At 46.7% G+C, this 14,294-nt stretch overlaps 1 protein-coding gene across 2 annotated transcripts in view; it reads right to left on the reverse strand.

Moving 5' to 3' along the window:
• Window positions 1-14,294, reverse strand: part of SNX27 (sorting nexin 27) — a 159,754-nt gene that overhangs the window by 20,684 nt on the left and 124,776 nt on the right. For both annotated transcript variants that reach the window (XM_069218325.1, XM_069218326.1), the window contains exon 9: window positions 1,399-1,548. In XM_069218325.1, coding sequence (XP_069074426.1) covers window positions 1,399-1,548 — 150 coding nt within the window. The remainder of the gene's footprint in view (window positions 1-1,398; window positions 1,549-14,294) is intronic.

A 14,294-nucleotide genomic window follows, 5' to 3' on the forward strand; every position in this document is an offset into this window, starting at 1 on the left:
GAGGAACGAAAGGGCAAAGTGATCATCACGAAGGACCCCGACTGTCCAGGCAGTAGTGTTTGGTTAACGTGGCAGAGATGCCCACGTCGCAACCTGACAGATTTTGAAGACAGGGCTCCGTGAGTGAATAGAGTAGTTGCAGCTTTGGCTCTGGTGACATAAGCATGTAAGCCCTCAGGGGGTTGCTTTCTGGCCAATGCAATGCAAAGCACAATCCATTTTGAGTCAGTTTCTGCATGGTCTTTCCTTTCTTTGCGCTGATGAACAATGAAGAGTTGATCGTCCACCCAGAATTCTTAGGTATGATAAATGTGTAATAACTCTTTTCAGGTCCAGGCAGTGAAGCCTCTCCTTTTTGGAAGAGTGAGGCAGAGCAAAGAACTTTGGCAATGTATTGTTATGGCCTACATGAAATGGTGTCACCACTTTCAGCAGAAAAGAGGAATGTGTTCTCGGAACCGGTTTGTCTGGGGTAAAGAGTGGAGTAAGGAGGATACAGAGAGAGGGCCCGCAGTTGACTAACCCTCCTGGCCGATGTAATGGTGACTAGAAAGGATACAACACCTGTTACCCAACAAACCACGGTTTACAGATGTATCAAAAATGTAACAGACAGAAAGTAGGTAATCATTTCCTCTCAAAGAATAAAAGCCAGTTTTAATATTCACAACCATATCCACCACTCAAACATAGGGTTCAGTGTAATTGATTTATATTATTGTATCCCTCTGCTTATTTTGTTTTAGGGAACATCCTACCTCAGAAAAGGATGTTCTGTTCATTCAAATAAAAGATCAGCAGAAAATGCAGGTGCATAGACGTGGCAGTGGGGACCTCTGACAAATGGGGACAGCATAGGGTATAGGTAGGGAAAAGGTCTGCAAGAGCACGGGGACTATGGGCATGACAAAGCTCTGTAAGATACAACTCGTACCAAAAAAAAGAGTAGTAAGTCAAAACACTTGCAATACAGAAGAGGAATTTTTTTTTAAAAGCTAAGAATTTCCACAAACCTCAGGAGAAAACTTCTTTATTCTTGCCACTACAAATAAGCGCCCACAGGAGTCATTAGATAATTACCATCTAATCTGTTTGAGGTTTGGCATTTCACACATTCCCAGAGGCGCAAATAGAAGGTTTCAAGGAAATAATAGGGGTATCATTGCGTGCTTTAAAACTTCAGGTTCCACAAGAAATCACAAGCATATCTAAAGACAGAGCTGTTAAAAGTCGGAAAGGCAAGCCCCAAAAACAACTTGATAGAATAAATGCCCAAAACTGCCAACTGAAGTATGAAAAGGGGTAAACACTCCTTGAGTATTATGTAAATAATACCACATAAGTTGGCCTAACCGTGTGGACAGACCTCCTCAACAACAGGGTTCTGGTTACACTCACCTCGAGTTGGCCTTCTTCAGTGCAGGCATGGAGTTTAAAGTGCTTGATGCTGATGGCTGTGATGACATGACCCTTCCGCCGAGAGTCACAGGAGCAATGTGGGAAGATTATCTCATTGTAGCCTTCACACGCCCTTAGCATGTTTAAATACTACAGAGGCAGACAAAAGGTGAGAGACAAAAACATGTTGGACAAGGTCTTAGTTCCTAACCACAATATAATTTTAGCTAGTCCATATCCTTAATTACGATAACTGATATTAAAAATATTTAACAGTACAGCACTCACAATAAAGCAGTGTAGCAAGCTTAATATTGACATTGCTCTAAAAGGAATTATGGGACATGAGGGAGAAACTCTGAATCTGTACTTTCAGTTGCCCTCCTCCCTACTGAGCATCTCCACAGAGGCTTTTATCTAGGCCTCGCTTTTGGGAAGGCAGGGGTTACTGGGCAATATCCTGTATAAGTTCAAGTTTAACACCAATGTCTAAAGTTGCCAATACCAATGCATTCCAAGTGAAAAGCCACTTTACTCAACTTAGGTACTAAGAAAATTAGTTACTTACCTGTAACTGTGGTTCTCCAGTATTGGTATCTCTCATAGATTCACATGCTTGAATCATCCCCGTCGTCGAGGTGGGAGCCTCACGGTAACCTTAAATACACATAGCAGTAAACTTTACACACTAGGCCCCAATGGCCCACCTAGGTTATTTTATAGCCTATCCAGGTCCTTTGTAAAAAAGGACCCAAAGTTGAGCCACAGGCGTCCACACCCTCTAGAACACTCCCAACAGAGGCTCTTTCCCTCAGATTTTCTAGTACGAGTGTGAAGTTAAGAGTTCATCTAGAAGGGGAGCCTCTGAGGGGAGGAGGGCGGGTCACATGTGAATCTATGAAAGATACCAATACTGGAGAACCACAGTTACAGGTAAGTAACACATTTTCTTCTCCAGTATTGGATCTTTCATAGATCCATATGCTTGAATTAGAGTAGCAAGCAGTAACATTGATTAAGTAGGCATGTAGCTCTACCCTTATAAGCAGAAGCATAAGAATAACAATAGTAATAAGAGTAACAGTACCTCCAGTTAGTGTTCAATGGCAACGTAGCAATGTTGATCTGAAAATAACAATCAGGCATAATAAGCATAGATCCCCGCATTACATTAGTATCTAGCTTGCTACTATAACCAACAACTACAATAATCATTAAAAATAGATTTTTTTTAAACCTTGACTAGAATAAGGAACCATTGCTCACCTACCTTGTTTGCGGAGGTGGGGTGACCCAAGAGGCTCACCTTAACGAAATAAATGCCTCAACACTGCTTGCCCCACCGCTGTGTCCATGTTATTCATCTCCTCGAGACAGTAGTGTTTCGTGAACGTATGTTGGCTGGACCATGTGGCCGCTCTACAAATATGCTGCAGGGGCACCCCTGCGAAGAGTGCAGCCCGATGTGGCTACCGTCCTTGTTGAATGGGCCTTTAACCTGCTGTGGAGCGGTTTACCAGCCTGAATAAGACAGAATTGGATCGCCAGGCCAATCCACCTGGCTACGGTCTGTTTGGATACTGGAAGGCCCCTCCTTGCGTCGCCAAAGCCCACAAACAACTGGTCAGATTTGTGTATGCTCCGAGTCTTCTGCAGGTAAAACTTCAGACACCTTTTAATATCCAACTAATGTAATGCCCTTTCTGCCACTGTCTGGGGATTAGGAAAAAAGGTTTTCAAGATAACCGGTTCATTCAAATGGAAAGTTGAGGGCACCTTCGGAATATACTTAGGATTTGTTTTCAGAATTACGCTAGTAGTGTTGAACTGAAGAAAAGGCTCCTTGATGGTTAATGCCTGTATGTCACTTACTCCCTTAGCCGAACTAAGAGCCAGCAATAACGCTGTTTTCCATGAAATGAACTTTAGTTCCGCTCTGTGGATCGGCTCAAAAGGGGGTTTCATGAGCTGCCCCAGGACCACATTTAGGGACCACAACGGTGGAAGCTTCCGCACCGGTGGAAAAGTACGAAACAGGCCTCTCAGGAATTGCTTCACAATCCTGGTGGAACATAAGGAGACCGTATTCTGAGACCTGCGGTATCTCGAAATTGCCGCCACGTGCACCCGGATGGAGGAATATGAGAGTCCAGACTTTGCCAGGTGCAACAAATATGGTAGTATCTGTTCTGGAAAAGAGGAAATAGGTTAGATGTCACTTACTCTCTTAGCCGAACTAAGAGCCAACAATAACGCCGTTTTCCATGAAATGAACTTTAATTCCGCTCTGTGGATCGGCTCAAAAGGGGGTTTCATGAGCTGCCCCAGGACCACATTTAGGGACCACAACGGTGGAAGCTTCCGCACCGGTGGAAAAGTACGAAACAGGCCTTTCAGGAATTGCTTCACAATCCTGGTGGAATATAAGGAGACCGTATTCGGAGACCTGCGGTATCTCGAAATTGCCGCCACGTGCACCCGGATGGAGGAATAGGAGAGTCCAGACTTTGCCAGGTGCAACAAATACGGTAGTATCTGTTCTGGAAAAGAGGAAATAGGTTGGATGTCACTTACTCTCTTAGCCGAACTAAGAGCCAGCAATAACGCAGTTTTCCATGAAATGAACTTTAATTCAGCTCTGTGGATCGGCTCAAAAGGGGGTTTCATGAGCTGCCCCAGGACCACATTTAGGGACCACAACGGTGGAGGCTTCCGCACCGGTGGAAAAGTACGAAACAGGCCTCTCAGGAATTGCTTCACAATCCTGGTGGAATATAAGGAGACCGTATTCTGAGACCTGCAGTATCTCGAAATTGCCGCCACTTGCACCAGGATGGAGGAATACGAGAGAGTCCAGACTTTGCCAGGTGCAACAAATACGGTAGTATCTGTTCTGGAAGAGGAAATAGGTTGGATCCCTTCGGCTGCACACCCCACACACAAAACGCTTTTATTTCAACCTGTAGGTCCTATTGGTAGTGTCCGGCCTAGCCCTGGCTAGAATCTCCCTACATTCTGAAGAGATGTTTACGCTGGCGTACTCATGGAACTCAGGAGCCAGGCCGATAAGTGGAGAGATGATGGGTCCGGATGTCTGACCTGGCCCGGTGCATTGTCAACAGGGATGGCTTCCGTCTGAGTAGCACATGTGGCTGTTCCGAGAGTATCAGGAGTTCAGTGAACCACACCTGTCTGGGCCACCTGGGTGCTATCAATATGAGGGGACAACCCTCTGCCTTCATCTTGCTGATGACTCTCGGTATCAGTGGGATCGGAGGAAAAGCGTAGGCATAAACCCTGGACCATCTCATCGAAAACGCATTCCCCCACGACCCTCTCTGGAGAAGCCGGCTTGCATAGTAAGGGCATTTCTTGTTCTCAAGTGTGTCAAACAGATCGATGTTTGGTCTGCCCCATAACTGGAAGAGTTGGCCGAGGACCTCCTGGTCCAGTTCCCACTCGTGGTAGGGGAGAATTGTCCTGCTCAGGGTATCTGCCAGCATGTTGGTCTGTCCTGGCACATGCTCTGCCTTTAGAGAAATGTTGTGCGCTATGGCCCATTTCCAGATGTTCTGAGCCTGCTGCGAGAGCTGTAGAGACCTTGTGCCACCCTGCTTGTTTAGATAAAACATGCTTGTAGTATTGTCCGTCCTGATTAAGACATTCGAACCCTGAAGCCTTGGTAAAAAAAGCCTTTAGAGCAAAATCTATTGCCTTGAGCTCCAGCTGATTTATGTGGAGTTGACTGTCCTTTGGAGCCCAGGATCCGCTGATCTGAAGATCTTGGGGGTGGGCACCCCAACCTTTGAGGGAAGCATCCGTCGTCACTATATAGCGGGGCACCTGATGAAGAAACGTGAGACCTCTGGAATTTGCCAGTGTCGCCGACTAAGCCATGTACCTGGCACCATTGAGCGTCCAATTGCTCTTGTAGGGGTCGCATATACAGTCTGCAGTCTGGAACCAGTGGAATGCATGACAAGATCATTCCCAGCAATGACTTGTAGGTGCAAACTGAAATGCACTTTTTTGTCCCGAGGGCTAGTGGGCTAACGTGTTCAGCTTTAGTTTCCTTTCTTGAGACTGGTACGCCCTGCTGCGGACAGTGTCTAGTACCGCTCCTAAGAAATTCAATGTCTGTGTGGGGAGAAGGTGTGACTTCCGGTAATTGATGGTAAGCCCTAGGTCTTCGAACAACTGGAGGCAGGCAGAGATGTGACACACCGCCTGAGCCTTTGAGGGTGCTTTGATGAGCCAGTCGTCGAGATAGGGAAACACCTGCATGCCCGACTGGCAGAGGTGAGCTGCCACTGGAGCCAGCATCTTTGTAAAAATTCTTGGGGCTGATTTCAAACCGAAAGGAAGGACCCGAAACTGCAGATGCATATCAGCCACCTTGAACCTGACAAATTTTCGATGGTTGCGGTGTATTGGAACATGGAAATACGCATCCTGGAGGTCTAGGGATGCCATATGATCTCCGGTACTCAGTAGGCGCAAGATGTCCAGCAGTGTTACCATCCTGAACAATTGTTTCTTCAGAAACTTGTTTAGTGACCTTAAGTCCAGAATGGGGCGCCAGTCTCCTGAAGGTTTCTTCACCAGAAAGAAGCGTGAATAGAACCCCTTGTTCCTGTGAGGAGCAGGGACCAGCTCTATTGCGCCCTTGCGTAGCATCACCTGTACTTCCTTGAGGAGTTGGGTTAATCGTGGAGGGCCCAACGGAGGGACGTCCGGTGGTTTCTGTATGAACTCCAGAGTATGCCCTCTGGCCACTACATCCAACACCCACCTGTCTGATGTTATGGCTTTCCAACGAAGGAAGTGAGAAGTGATGCAACCCCCTATCTTCGACCCCCTGGTAGCGTAAGAAGCTGGTATGGCTAGCTGGTCATTGTTTTCTGCCGGTATCTCTTCCCCGTGGCGCCGGCCTTCCCTTCGCTGGGTGCCTATATGCAGCAGTAGGTGGCAATCGATAATGCTGCTGAGGCTGGCTGTATTGCTGCCTGAGCCCTGTCGAAGAGGACTGATACTGGGGTCTGTACTGTTGGAAGCCACCTCGAAAGGAATAACTTCCTCTAGCCCTTGCCCCACAAAAGGGCTGCTTCCGGTACTGCAAGGTACCATGTGATCTTGCCGTATCAGTATCCGTTTTGATGGGCTGTCGCATGTCATCCACATGCTTCCCAAACAGACTTTACCATCATATGCCATATCCAGAATATGGCTCTGGACCTCCGGACGGAAGGATGTAGACTTGAGCCACCCCTGCCTACGTAAGACCGCTGCTCCCGCGAGTTGTCGGAATCCTGTTAAGGAAATGTCTATTGCGCAGTCAATGACCGCCGCCGCAAACCGCTCACCCTCCTGCAGCACCTTCTTTGCTTCCACCTTGACATCATCAGGCAAGAGATCTATATAAGCAGACATGTCCGCCCACATCTGGCGATCATACCTTCCTAGTATGGCCAAGGAGTTAGCAGCCTTTACCGTGATCGCCGCCACTGAGGAAAATCTCTTACCAATATTGTCCAATCTCCTCCCGTCCTTGTCTGGAAGCGCTGCAATAGGTGCCAAAGGGTTTTTAGATCGACGCTGCGCCGCCTGAGATATTACAGAATCCGGCTTCGGTTGTGATACTAAGCAGGCTGGAGTGTTATCAGGGGCCTTGTACTTCTTTTCCAGCCTTGGCATTTGGGAAAGCACTGTCGCTGGATTTTTCATTGCCTTCAACCCCTCCTGCCATAGGAAATCCACTATCGGGATCGCTCTTATTGATCTCCTTGACGGCTTTTTGAAGTCATATAAGAAACAATCTGTATCCTGAGAAATAATAGGCAAGTCTAATCTCTTGGCCGCCCTTTCCATTAAATTGTGAAAACCCCTGATGTCCTCAGGGGGTTAATCAACCGGTCCTGCCGGCTGCAGTGACAGTGTGGGAATGAGGTAGTCATCCCACTCACTAGGAGCCGCCACCATTATCTCCCTTTCTTCCCTCTCGTCATCCGTCGAGATATGGTCATCCTGTGGTTGGGGAACCAATGGGAAGCTTCTGTGCTGTGTTCCAAGGAGACTGGTCATGGGGGTTTGCATAGGTGTCCGCTGACTGTAAGGCCTGGATGGAGTTACAGGCGTCGACAGTGGAAAACGCCAATAGTAGTTCTTTAGCATACCCTGGAGATCCGTCACCAATGACCTAGGCATGGGGAAAGAAGATTATTGTTCGCCCGTTGGGTATGAAGAGTCACGTTTGTATGTAGTTGAATAATAGGGATGCTCCTGCCCTTCCTCCTCCTCATCCAAGTCCTGCCATTTTACATGCAGCTGAGATGGACTACTGGCTGCACCAAACATTCTGTCATCCTGGGAATAAATGTCCTCATCATCATCATCCAGGAGATGCTGCGGGGGGTATGGCAAGACCTTGCTTGGAGAAGTATGCCTTGGAAGAATTGGCTGATGTTTTTTCTCCTGTGGTGATAAAGGAAAGAGGGAGGAACCTTGCCAAATCGTGCTGCACTCCAAAATCCCCACAGGAGGGCATCATGGCTGACGATTGAGCCGACGAAATTTCCATCCTTGTCGTCAACAGTTCAGTTTTCGTCGTCGAAAGTCCCCTCGTCGACTGTGGAGTCGTCGTCGACGGTTCTCTTGCAGACGACTCTTCCGTCGTCACGGGTCTCTCGCCGACGGGCTTCTCGGCGACGGTTGTCTCACCGACGGCGCCTTCTTTATCCTCATGGACAGGTGCTTCGTCAACTGTAGTGTCGTCGTCAACGGATGGACTATCGAGGCTTCCGCCGTCGACGAGGCCTTCGTCGACGATGCCTTCTTGAAGATTTTAGCGGTAATAATCATCGTCGATGAAAGTGGTGTTGATGTTACTATCATCAGAGATACCGCCGTAATAAACGTCAACGTTATTGTCGTCGCCGTGACCGTCAACAGTCGTCGACGGGGTCGTCATCGACAGGCGTTTCTTGGGAGCATCAGAGGAAGGTCTTACCGGATCCCTCGCCAGCGACAGGGACAGAGAGTCACTTCTTGTGGGTTCCTTTTTTCCCCCACAGGTGTCGTAGGCTCGGAGTGAACCTTTTTGAAGAGTTTTGCCTGGGTCTCTGACCTGGAGGTAGCAGGCTCTTTGCGCCCCTGCTTCTCCACAGATGTATACTTTTGACTTTTTAGCCACTTTCTTCTGTGGCTCCTCAGGTAGTCTTCCTTTCTCCCCAGGTCACTTGAGGGAGCGAGATGATGTTTCACTCTCATCTGATGATGGGTTTTCCATGGCCTTCTGTCTCTGCAGCCACAAAAGAAGTCTACCCTCACGGTCTTTGAGGGTTTTCTGACTAAAGGTGCAACAGATTTTACAGTCTCTCACCTTGTGGTCAGGATGCAGGCAGTCGATACACTTTTTGTGGGGGTCATCAACATGAAGTCTCTTCTTCCCACAACTGCCACAATCCCTAAACAGACCCTTCTTAGTCTGCTGAGACATACTGAAATTGCAAAGGTGAAATTTTCTGAGAGAAAAAATCCTGTCAGAAAGGTAAACGCAGAGCTCAGGGAGACTCCCTTCACACGACGTGCTTTAGAAAATCTGAGTGAAAGAGCCTCTGTTGGGAGTGTTATAGAGGGTGTGGACGCCTGATTGGCTGTGACTCAACTTTGGGTCTTTTTTTTTTTTTTTATTTATTTTTTTACAAAGGACATGGATAGGCTATAATAGAACCTAGGTGGGCCATTGGGGCCTAGTGTGTAAAGTTTACTTCTATGTGTATTTAAGGTTACCGTGAGGCTCCCACCTAGACGACGGGGATGATTCAAGCATGTGAATCTATGAAAGATTCAATACTGGAGAAATTCTTATTATAGGTTTCAATCTATGGAATCTTAATTTCTGACAATTAGTCCTACCCATTTATGTGACTGTGGAGCACATATACACACACAATCCCACACACAGTTTTTTTTTGTATCAGATAACCATATTCAAGGTAGAGGTTTGTTATTTACAAAGAGGTCCTTATTTACATACACAGCTAATATTGCGGCAAGAACACATGTTTCTGCAGTGGTAAAAATAGATATATTTCTGAACCTAAATTTAACAAGGATCCACTTTACCACAAGATTTGTCTTTAGAATAGGTGTCAGCCCACTGATGAACCAAACCCATTATTTACTCGAGCTCACACCAGATGAAACTAGATAGGCTTCAAGATTGCAGTCTTTTTTCCAAACTCTAATGAACCTCTAAATTGTGGCCTGCAACTTTTTTGGGTCTTGGGAGTGGGGTGCTAGATGGAAGAGGAATTGAGAAGGCAAGGCTAGGAACTGAGGCCATATCTGCAGAGTTAAAAAACCACCCCGCGCCCACCCCTAGGGACCTTGCACCTCTGGCCACAATTTCACTGACAAAGGTTGCACCAGTTTGGAGGTTAAAGACAGATGTTCAATGCAAATTACCAACAGGTGTGGAAGGCCTTGGACAGACAGCTGTCCAGAAGAAACATCCATGAACTATTGCTACACAACAATATCCCACTATGTGGAACCTGATGCCAGCGTTCGAGTCCGTGTTGGCTCACAGGAATGGTTTGCCCTATAGGGGTGTGGTGGAGCTACATGCAGGACTTCAGACAGACAACCGCAACGGATAAACTGAGAAAGAGGAATCTTGAAGTTTGTCTGCTCTCAAGGATGAATATTAAAAACAAGTTGCACAGTCAAAGCAAAAGATCACTTTTTCTCCAAAATGCAAATGTGGTAATCAAAGGACTCCTTGGTAGGAATTCAGGCCTTTCAATTGAAAGGGGAGGTGATAATTACAGAGACTTCAAAAAAGATGTGCAAGAATTTCTAAAAGAATGGAGTACAATGTGTCCTTTTACTGGCAGGGTTTCTGGACACTATGAAGAAATACATCCGAAACAGAGCGCAATGTGCGATGCCATTATCAGCGCACTGAGGCTATCGAGAAGGCAGCTGTAGGAAAGTGCCCCTTTTGGCATGGCTTTCAAATCCAAGTTTTCTGCTCTGAAATAAAGTGCAATGTCTCAGGAAAAATGACGTTTGATTCCACGGTGAATTACAGAAGAAAGTGAGGAAAGCAAAGACTCTTCATTTGAGGGGCCACTGAAGTGGAGTACGAGGCATGGGGACAATACAGGGAGAAATGAGAGCTGTTTAGGCATTTGCTTAAAAAATGAAGACTTGAAGGTGGGAGATTTGAAAACACATCTTCCCAGATGTCAGTCTGGCAACCACAATATTGAGGCAGAACTAGCACCAACTTAAGAATGGTCTAATAGATGTCAATGTGGAGTCCTTCATATGTTTGAGGAGAAACTCAGGACTTAAAAATATGGGAAGACCTTTGTTTTTAGGCAACCAAGGACCTCTTCAGTATTAAAAACTAAGTATGACCAACAACCTGATGGGCAGTATTGGCAAGCAACATTTTATGGGCAACGATTGTTTGTTTTCACCGCTCAGGTGCTATGCCGTAACAGGTGACAGCTTTCTATTGGGTAACGTACAGCATTTTTATTTTACCCAGGAGTTATTAAAAACACTCTAGCGTTGCAGACCCATCCTTAATTGCTTCGCATCCCTTTTGGTCTGCCTGGGGTTCTCTCAAGTGGGAATAATTTATAATGCAATAGCGATCACTACATTCATAATGACCATTTGCAACAAGAGAATACCTATACAACAGAACTTGGTATTGCCCGTGTTGCAATTTTTCGTTGCTGGGTTCTTCAGTTGCTTGTCATATAACATCTTAAGACAGTTAGCCAAAATCTGGTATCCATCAATGTGTAAAAACTCTGGAAGTTGCTACGAATGTATTATTGGGGCAGGGGGGGAGGGTTGGATTTTTTGGACCTTTCTTTTACATCAGCCTTTTCACAACATGCTGCCAGGAAAATGTCCAGATGTGTTGGCCTTTTCCACCCACCTTTTTTTTAGGGTAAAAATGGTCTGAGCCTATATACCCCTGGGTCTCTGCCTTGTTTGCAAACATGAACAGGCCACTAGACCAGCTGTTCCAGGTCCCAGATCACCTTAAGCATTAAAATCATGGAGATCAATGTGGACTACGCGAAAATAACATTTGAACTTTTTAGGGCACACAAGCGATGCACTAGCATTTCAAATACAGTAATTCTATAGCAAATGAAATTCCAGTGGAACACGCTTGGGAATCTGCGATAAATCAGAAATTGTTTTCTAGTGCCAAACAACCCCCCAAAAAAGTGGCAACAAAGCATTTCAAAGGTCACTTTCAACTAACAACTTTGTCCTTATAAGGGCTTTTAATAACAGTGTTTACAAACATTCCTTCAAAGCCCCAATCTACGAGACACAAAGGGCAAATAAAAAAAATCACACAATTTAGGAACCTTGCTATAAGCGAGTCCTTTTTTTCCAAAGGCGCTGCCTCGATGATCCCATGGTCCGAAAGACTGGCGGTCGAGTTTCCCTTTACAAAATGTTAAGAAACCCCTGAACACAAAAGACCCCCACCGCAACAAGGTACCCAAACTTCGTCAACTTGATGTTTAGTTTTAAGCAAGGCAACAGATGTTATTAGTGGATCAGAAATCTCTATGAAGTCCCTCCTGGGTTACCAATCATACAGGCACATACCTCAAATAACTAATTACGGTTAATTTTTTTAATGACAGGGGCACCAAGATAAGCTGAAAACGTCACCATTTCACACTGTAAACTGGGCCTTCATTGAGCTCAGGAACAGGGCTGGACTGCAATGCACATCCTAATGGCAAAATGCAGATTGGGAACAGTTCATGCTTAGAAATAAAGATCCAGGAGTCATCTCTAGTCTGCTCTTTGCTTCTTTAAGTTAACTTGGATGCAAGGATCTTGTGGCGCTCGGCAGCCTCCATTCCTTGAAACATCCTGCAAGCAGATTCATTAGTCAAAAGGGCCTTGTTCAGATATTCATAGCGTCAAATAATCTTGTTGCGGGTAATGCAGCTCCTTTTTTGACAGGGCAGGTAAGTTTCTTGTGTCTCCATATATGTAGGAAGTTGGCTCTGTATGTGCTATTTCAAAGTAAGGAATAGCATGCACAGAGTCCAAGGGTTCCCCTTAGAGGTAAAATAGTGGTAAAAAGAGATAATACTAATGCTCTATTTTGTGGTAGTGTGGTCGAGCAGTAGGCTTATCCAAGGAGTAGTGTTAAGCATTTGTTGTACATACACATAGACAATAAATGAGGTACACACACTCAGAGACAAATCCAGCCAATAGGTTTTGTTATAGAAAAATATATTTTCTTAGTTTATTTTAAGAACCACAGGTTCAAATTCTACATGTAATATCTCATTTGAAAGGTATTGCAGGTAAGTACTCTAGGAACTTTGAATCATTACTTTAGCATGTATACTTTTTACATAAAACACAATAAGCTGTTTTAAAAGTGGACACTTAGTGCAATTTTCACAGTTCCTGGGGGAGGTAAGTTATTGTTAGTTTTCACAGGTAAGTAAGTCACTTACAGGCTTCAGTTTTTGGTCCAAGGTAGCCCACCGTTGGGGGTTCAGAGCAACCCCAAAGTTATCACACCAGCAGCTCAGGGCCGGTCAGGTGCAAAGGTCAAAGAGGTGCCCAAAACACATAGGCTTCAATGGAGAGAAGGGGGTGCCCCGGTTCCAGTCTGCCAGCAGGTAAGTACCCGCGTCTTCGGAGGGCAGACCAGGGGGGTTTTGTAGGGCACCGGGGGGGACACAAGTCAGCACAGAAAGTACCCCCTCAGCAGCGCGGGGGCGGCCGGGTGCAGTGTGCAAACACGCGTCGGGTTTTCAATGGAAGTCAATGAGAGATCAAGGGATCTCTTCAGCGTCGCAGGCAGGCAAGGGGGGGGCTCCTCGGGGTAGACACCACCTGGGCAAGGGAGAGGGCCTCCTGGGGGTCACTCCTGCACAGAAGTTCCGTTTCTTTAGGTGCTGGGGGCTGCGGGTGCAGGGTCTTTTCCAGCCGTCGGGAAAGGGAGTTCAGGCAGTCGCGGTCAGGGGGAGCCTCGGGATTCCCTCTGCAGGCGTCGCTGTGGGGGCTCAGGGGGGACAACTTTGGTTACTCACGGACTCGGAGTCGCCGGAGGGTCCTCCCTGAAGTGTTGGTTCTCCACCAGTCGAGTCGGGGTCGCTGGGTGCAGTGTTGCAAGTCTCACGCTTCTTGCGGGGAGTTGCAGGGGTCTTTAAATCTGCTCCTTCGAAACAAAGTTGCAGTTCTTTTGGAGCAGTGCCGCTGTCCTCGGGAGTTTCTTGGTCTCTTGGAAGTAGAGCAGTCCTCTGAGGATTCAGAGGTCGCTGGTCCTGGAGAAAGCGTCGCTGGAGCAGGGTTCTTTAGAAGGCAGGAGACAGGCCGGTAGGACTGGGGCCAAAGCAGTTGGTGTCTTCTTTCTTCTTCTGCAGGGGTTTTCAGCTCAGCAGTCTTCTTCTTCGGTAAGTTGCAGGAATCTAAATTCTTAGGTTCAGGGGAGCCCTTAAATACTAAATTTAAGAGTGTGTTTAGGTCTGGGGGGTTAGTAGCCAATGGCTACTAGCCCTGAGGGTGGGTACACCCTTTTTGTGCCTCCTCCCAAGGGGAGGGGGTCACATCCCTAATCCTAGTGGGGAATCCTCCATCTGCAAGATGGAGGATTTCTAAAAGTTAGAGTCACCTCAGCTCAGGACACCTTAGGGGCTGTCCTGACTAGCCAGTGACTCCTCCTTGTTATTCTCATTATTTCCTCCAGCCTTGCCGCCAAAAGTGGGGGCCGTGGCCGGAGGGGGCGGGCAACTCCACTAGCTGGAGTGTCCTGCGGTGCTGGAACAAAGGGGTGAGCCTTTGAGGCTCACCGCCAGGTGTTACAGCTCCTGCCTGGG

Source organism: Pleurodeles waltl, chromosome 12 (assembly GCF_031143425.1).
Source record: "Pleurodeles waltl isolate 20211129_DDA chromosome 12, aPleWal1.hap1.20221129, whole genome shotgun sequence".
In the NCBI taxonomy this organism is placed as follows: Eukaryota; Metazoa; Chordata; class Amphibia; order Caudata; family Salamandridae; genus Pleurodeles; species Pleurodeles waltl.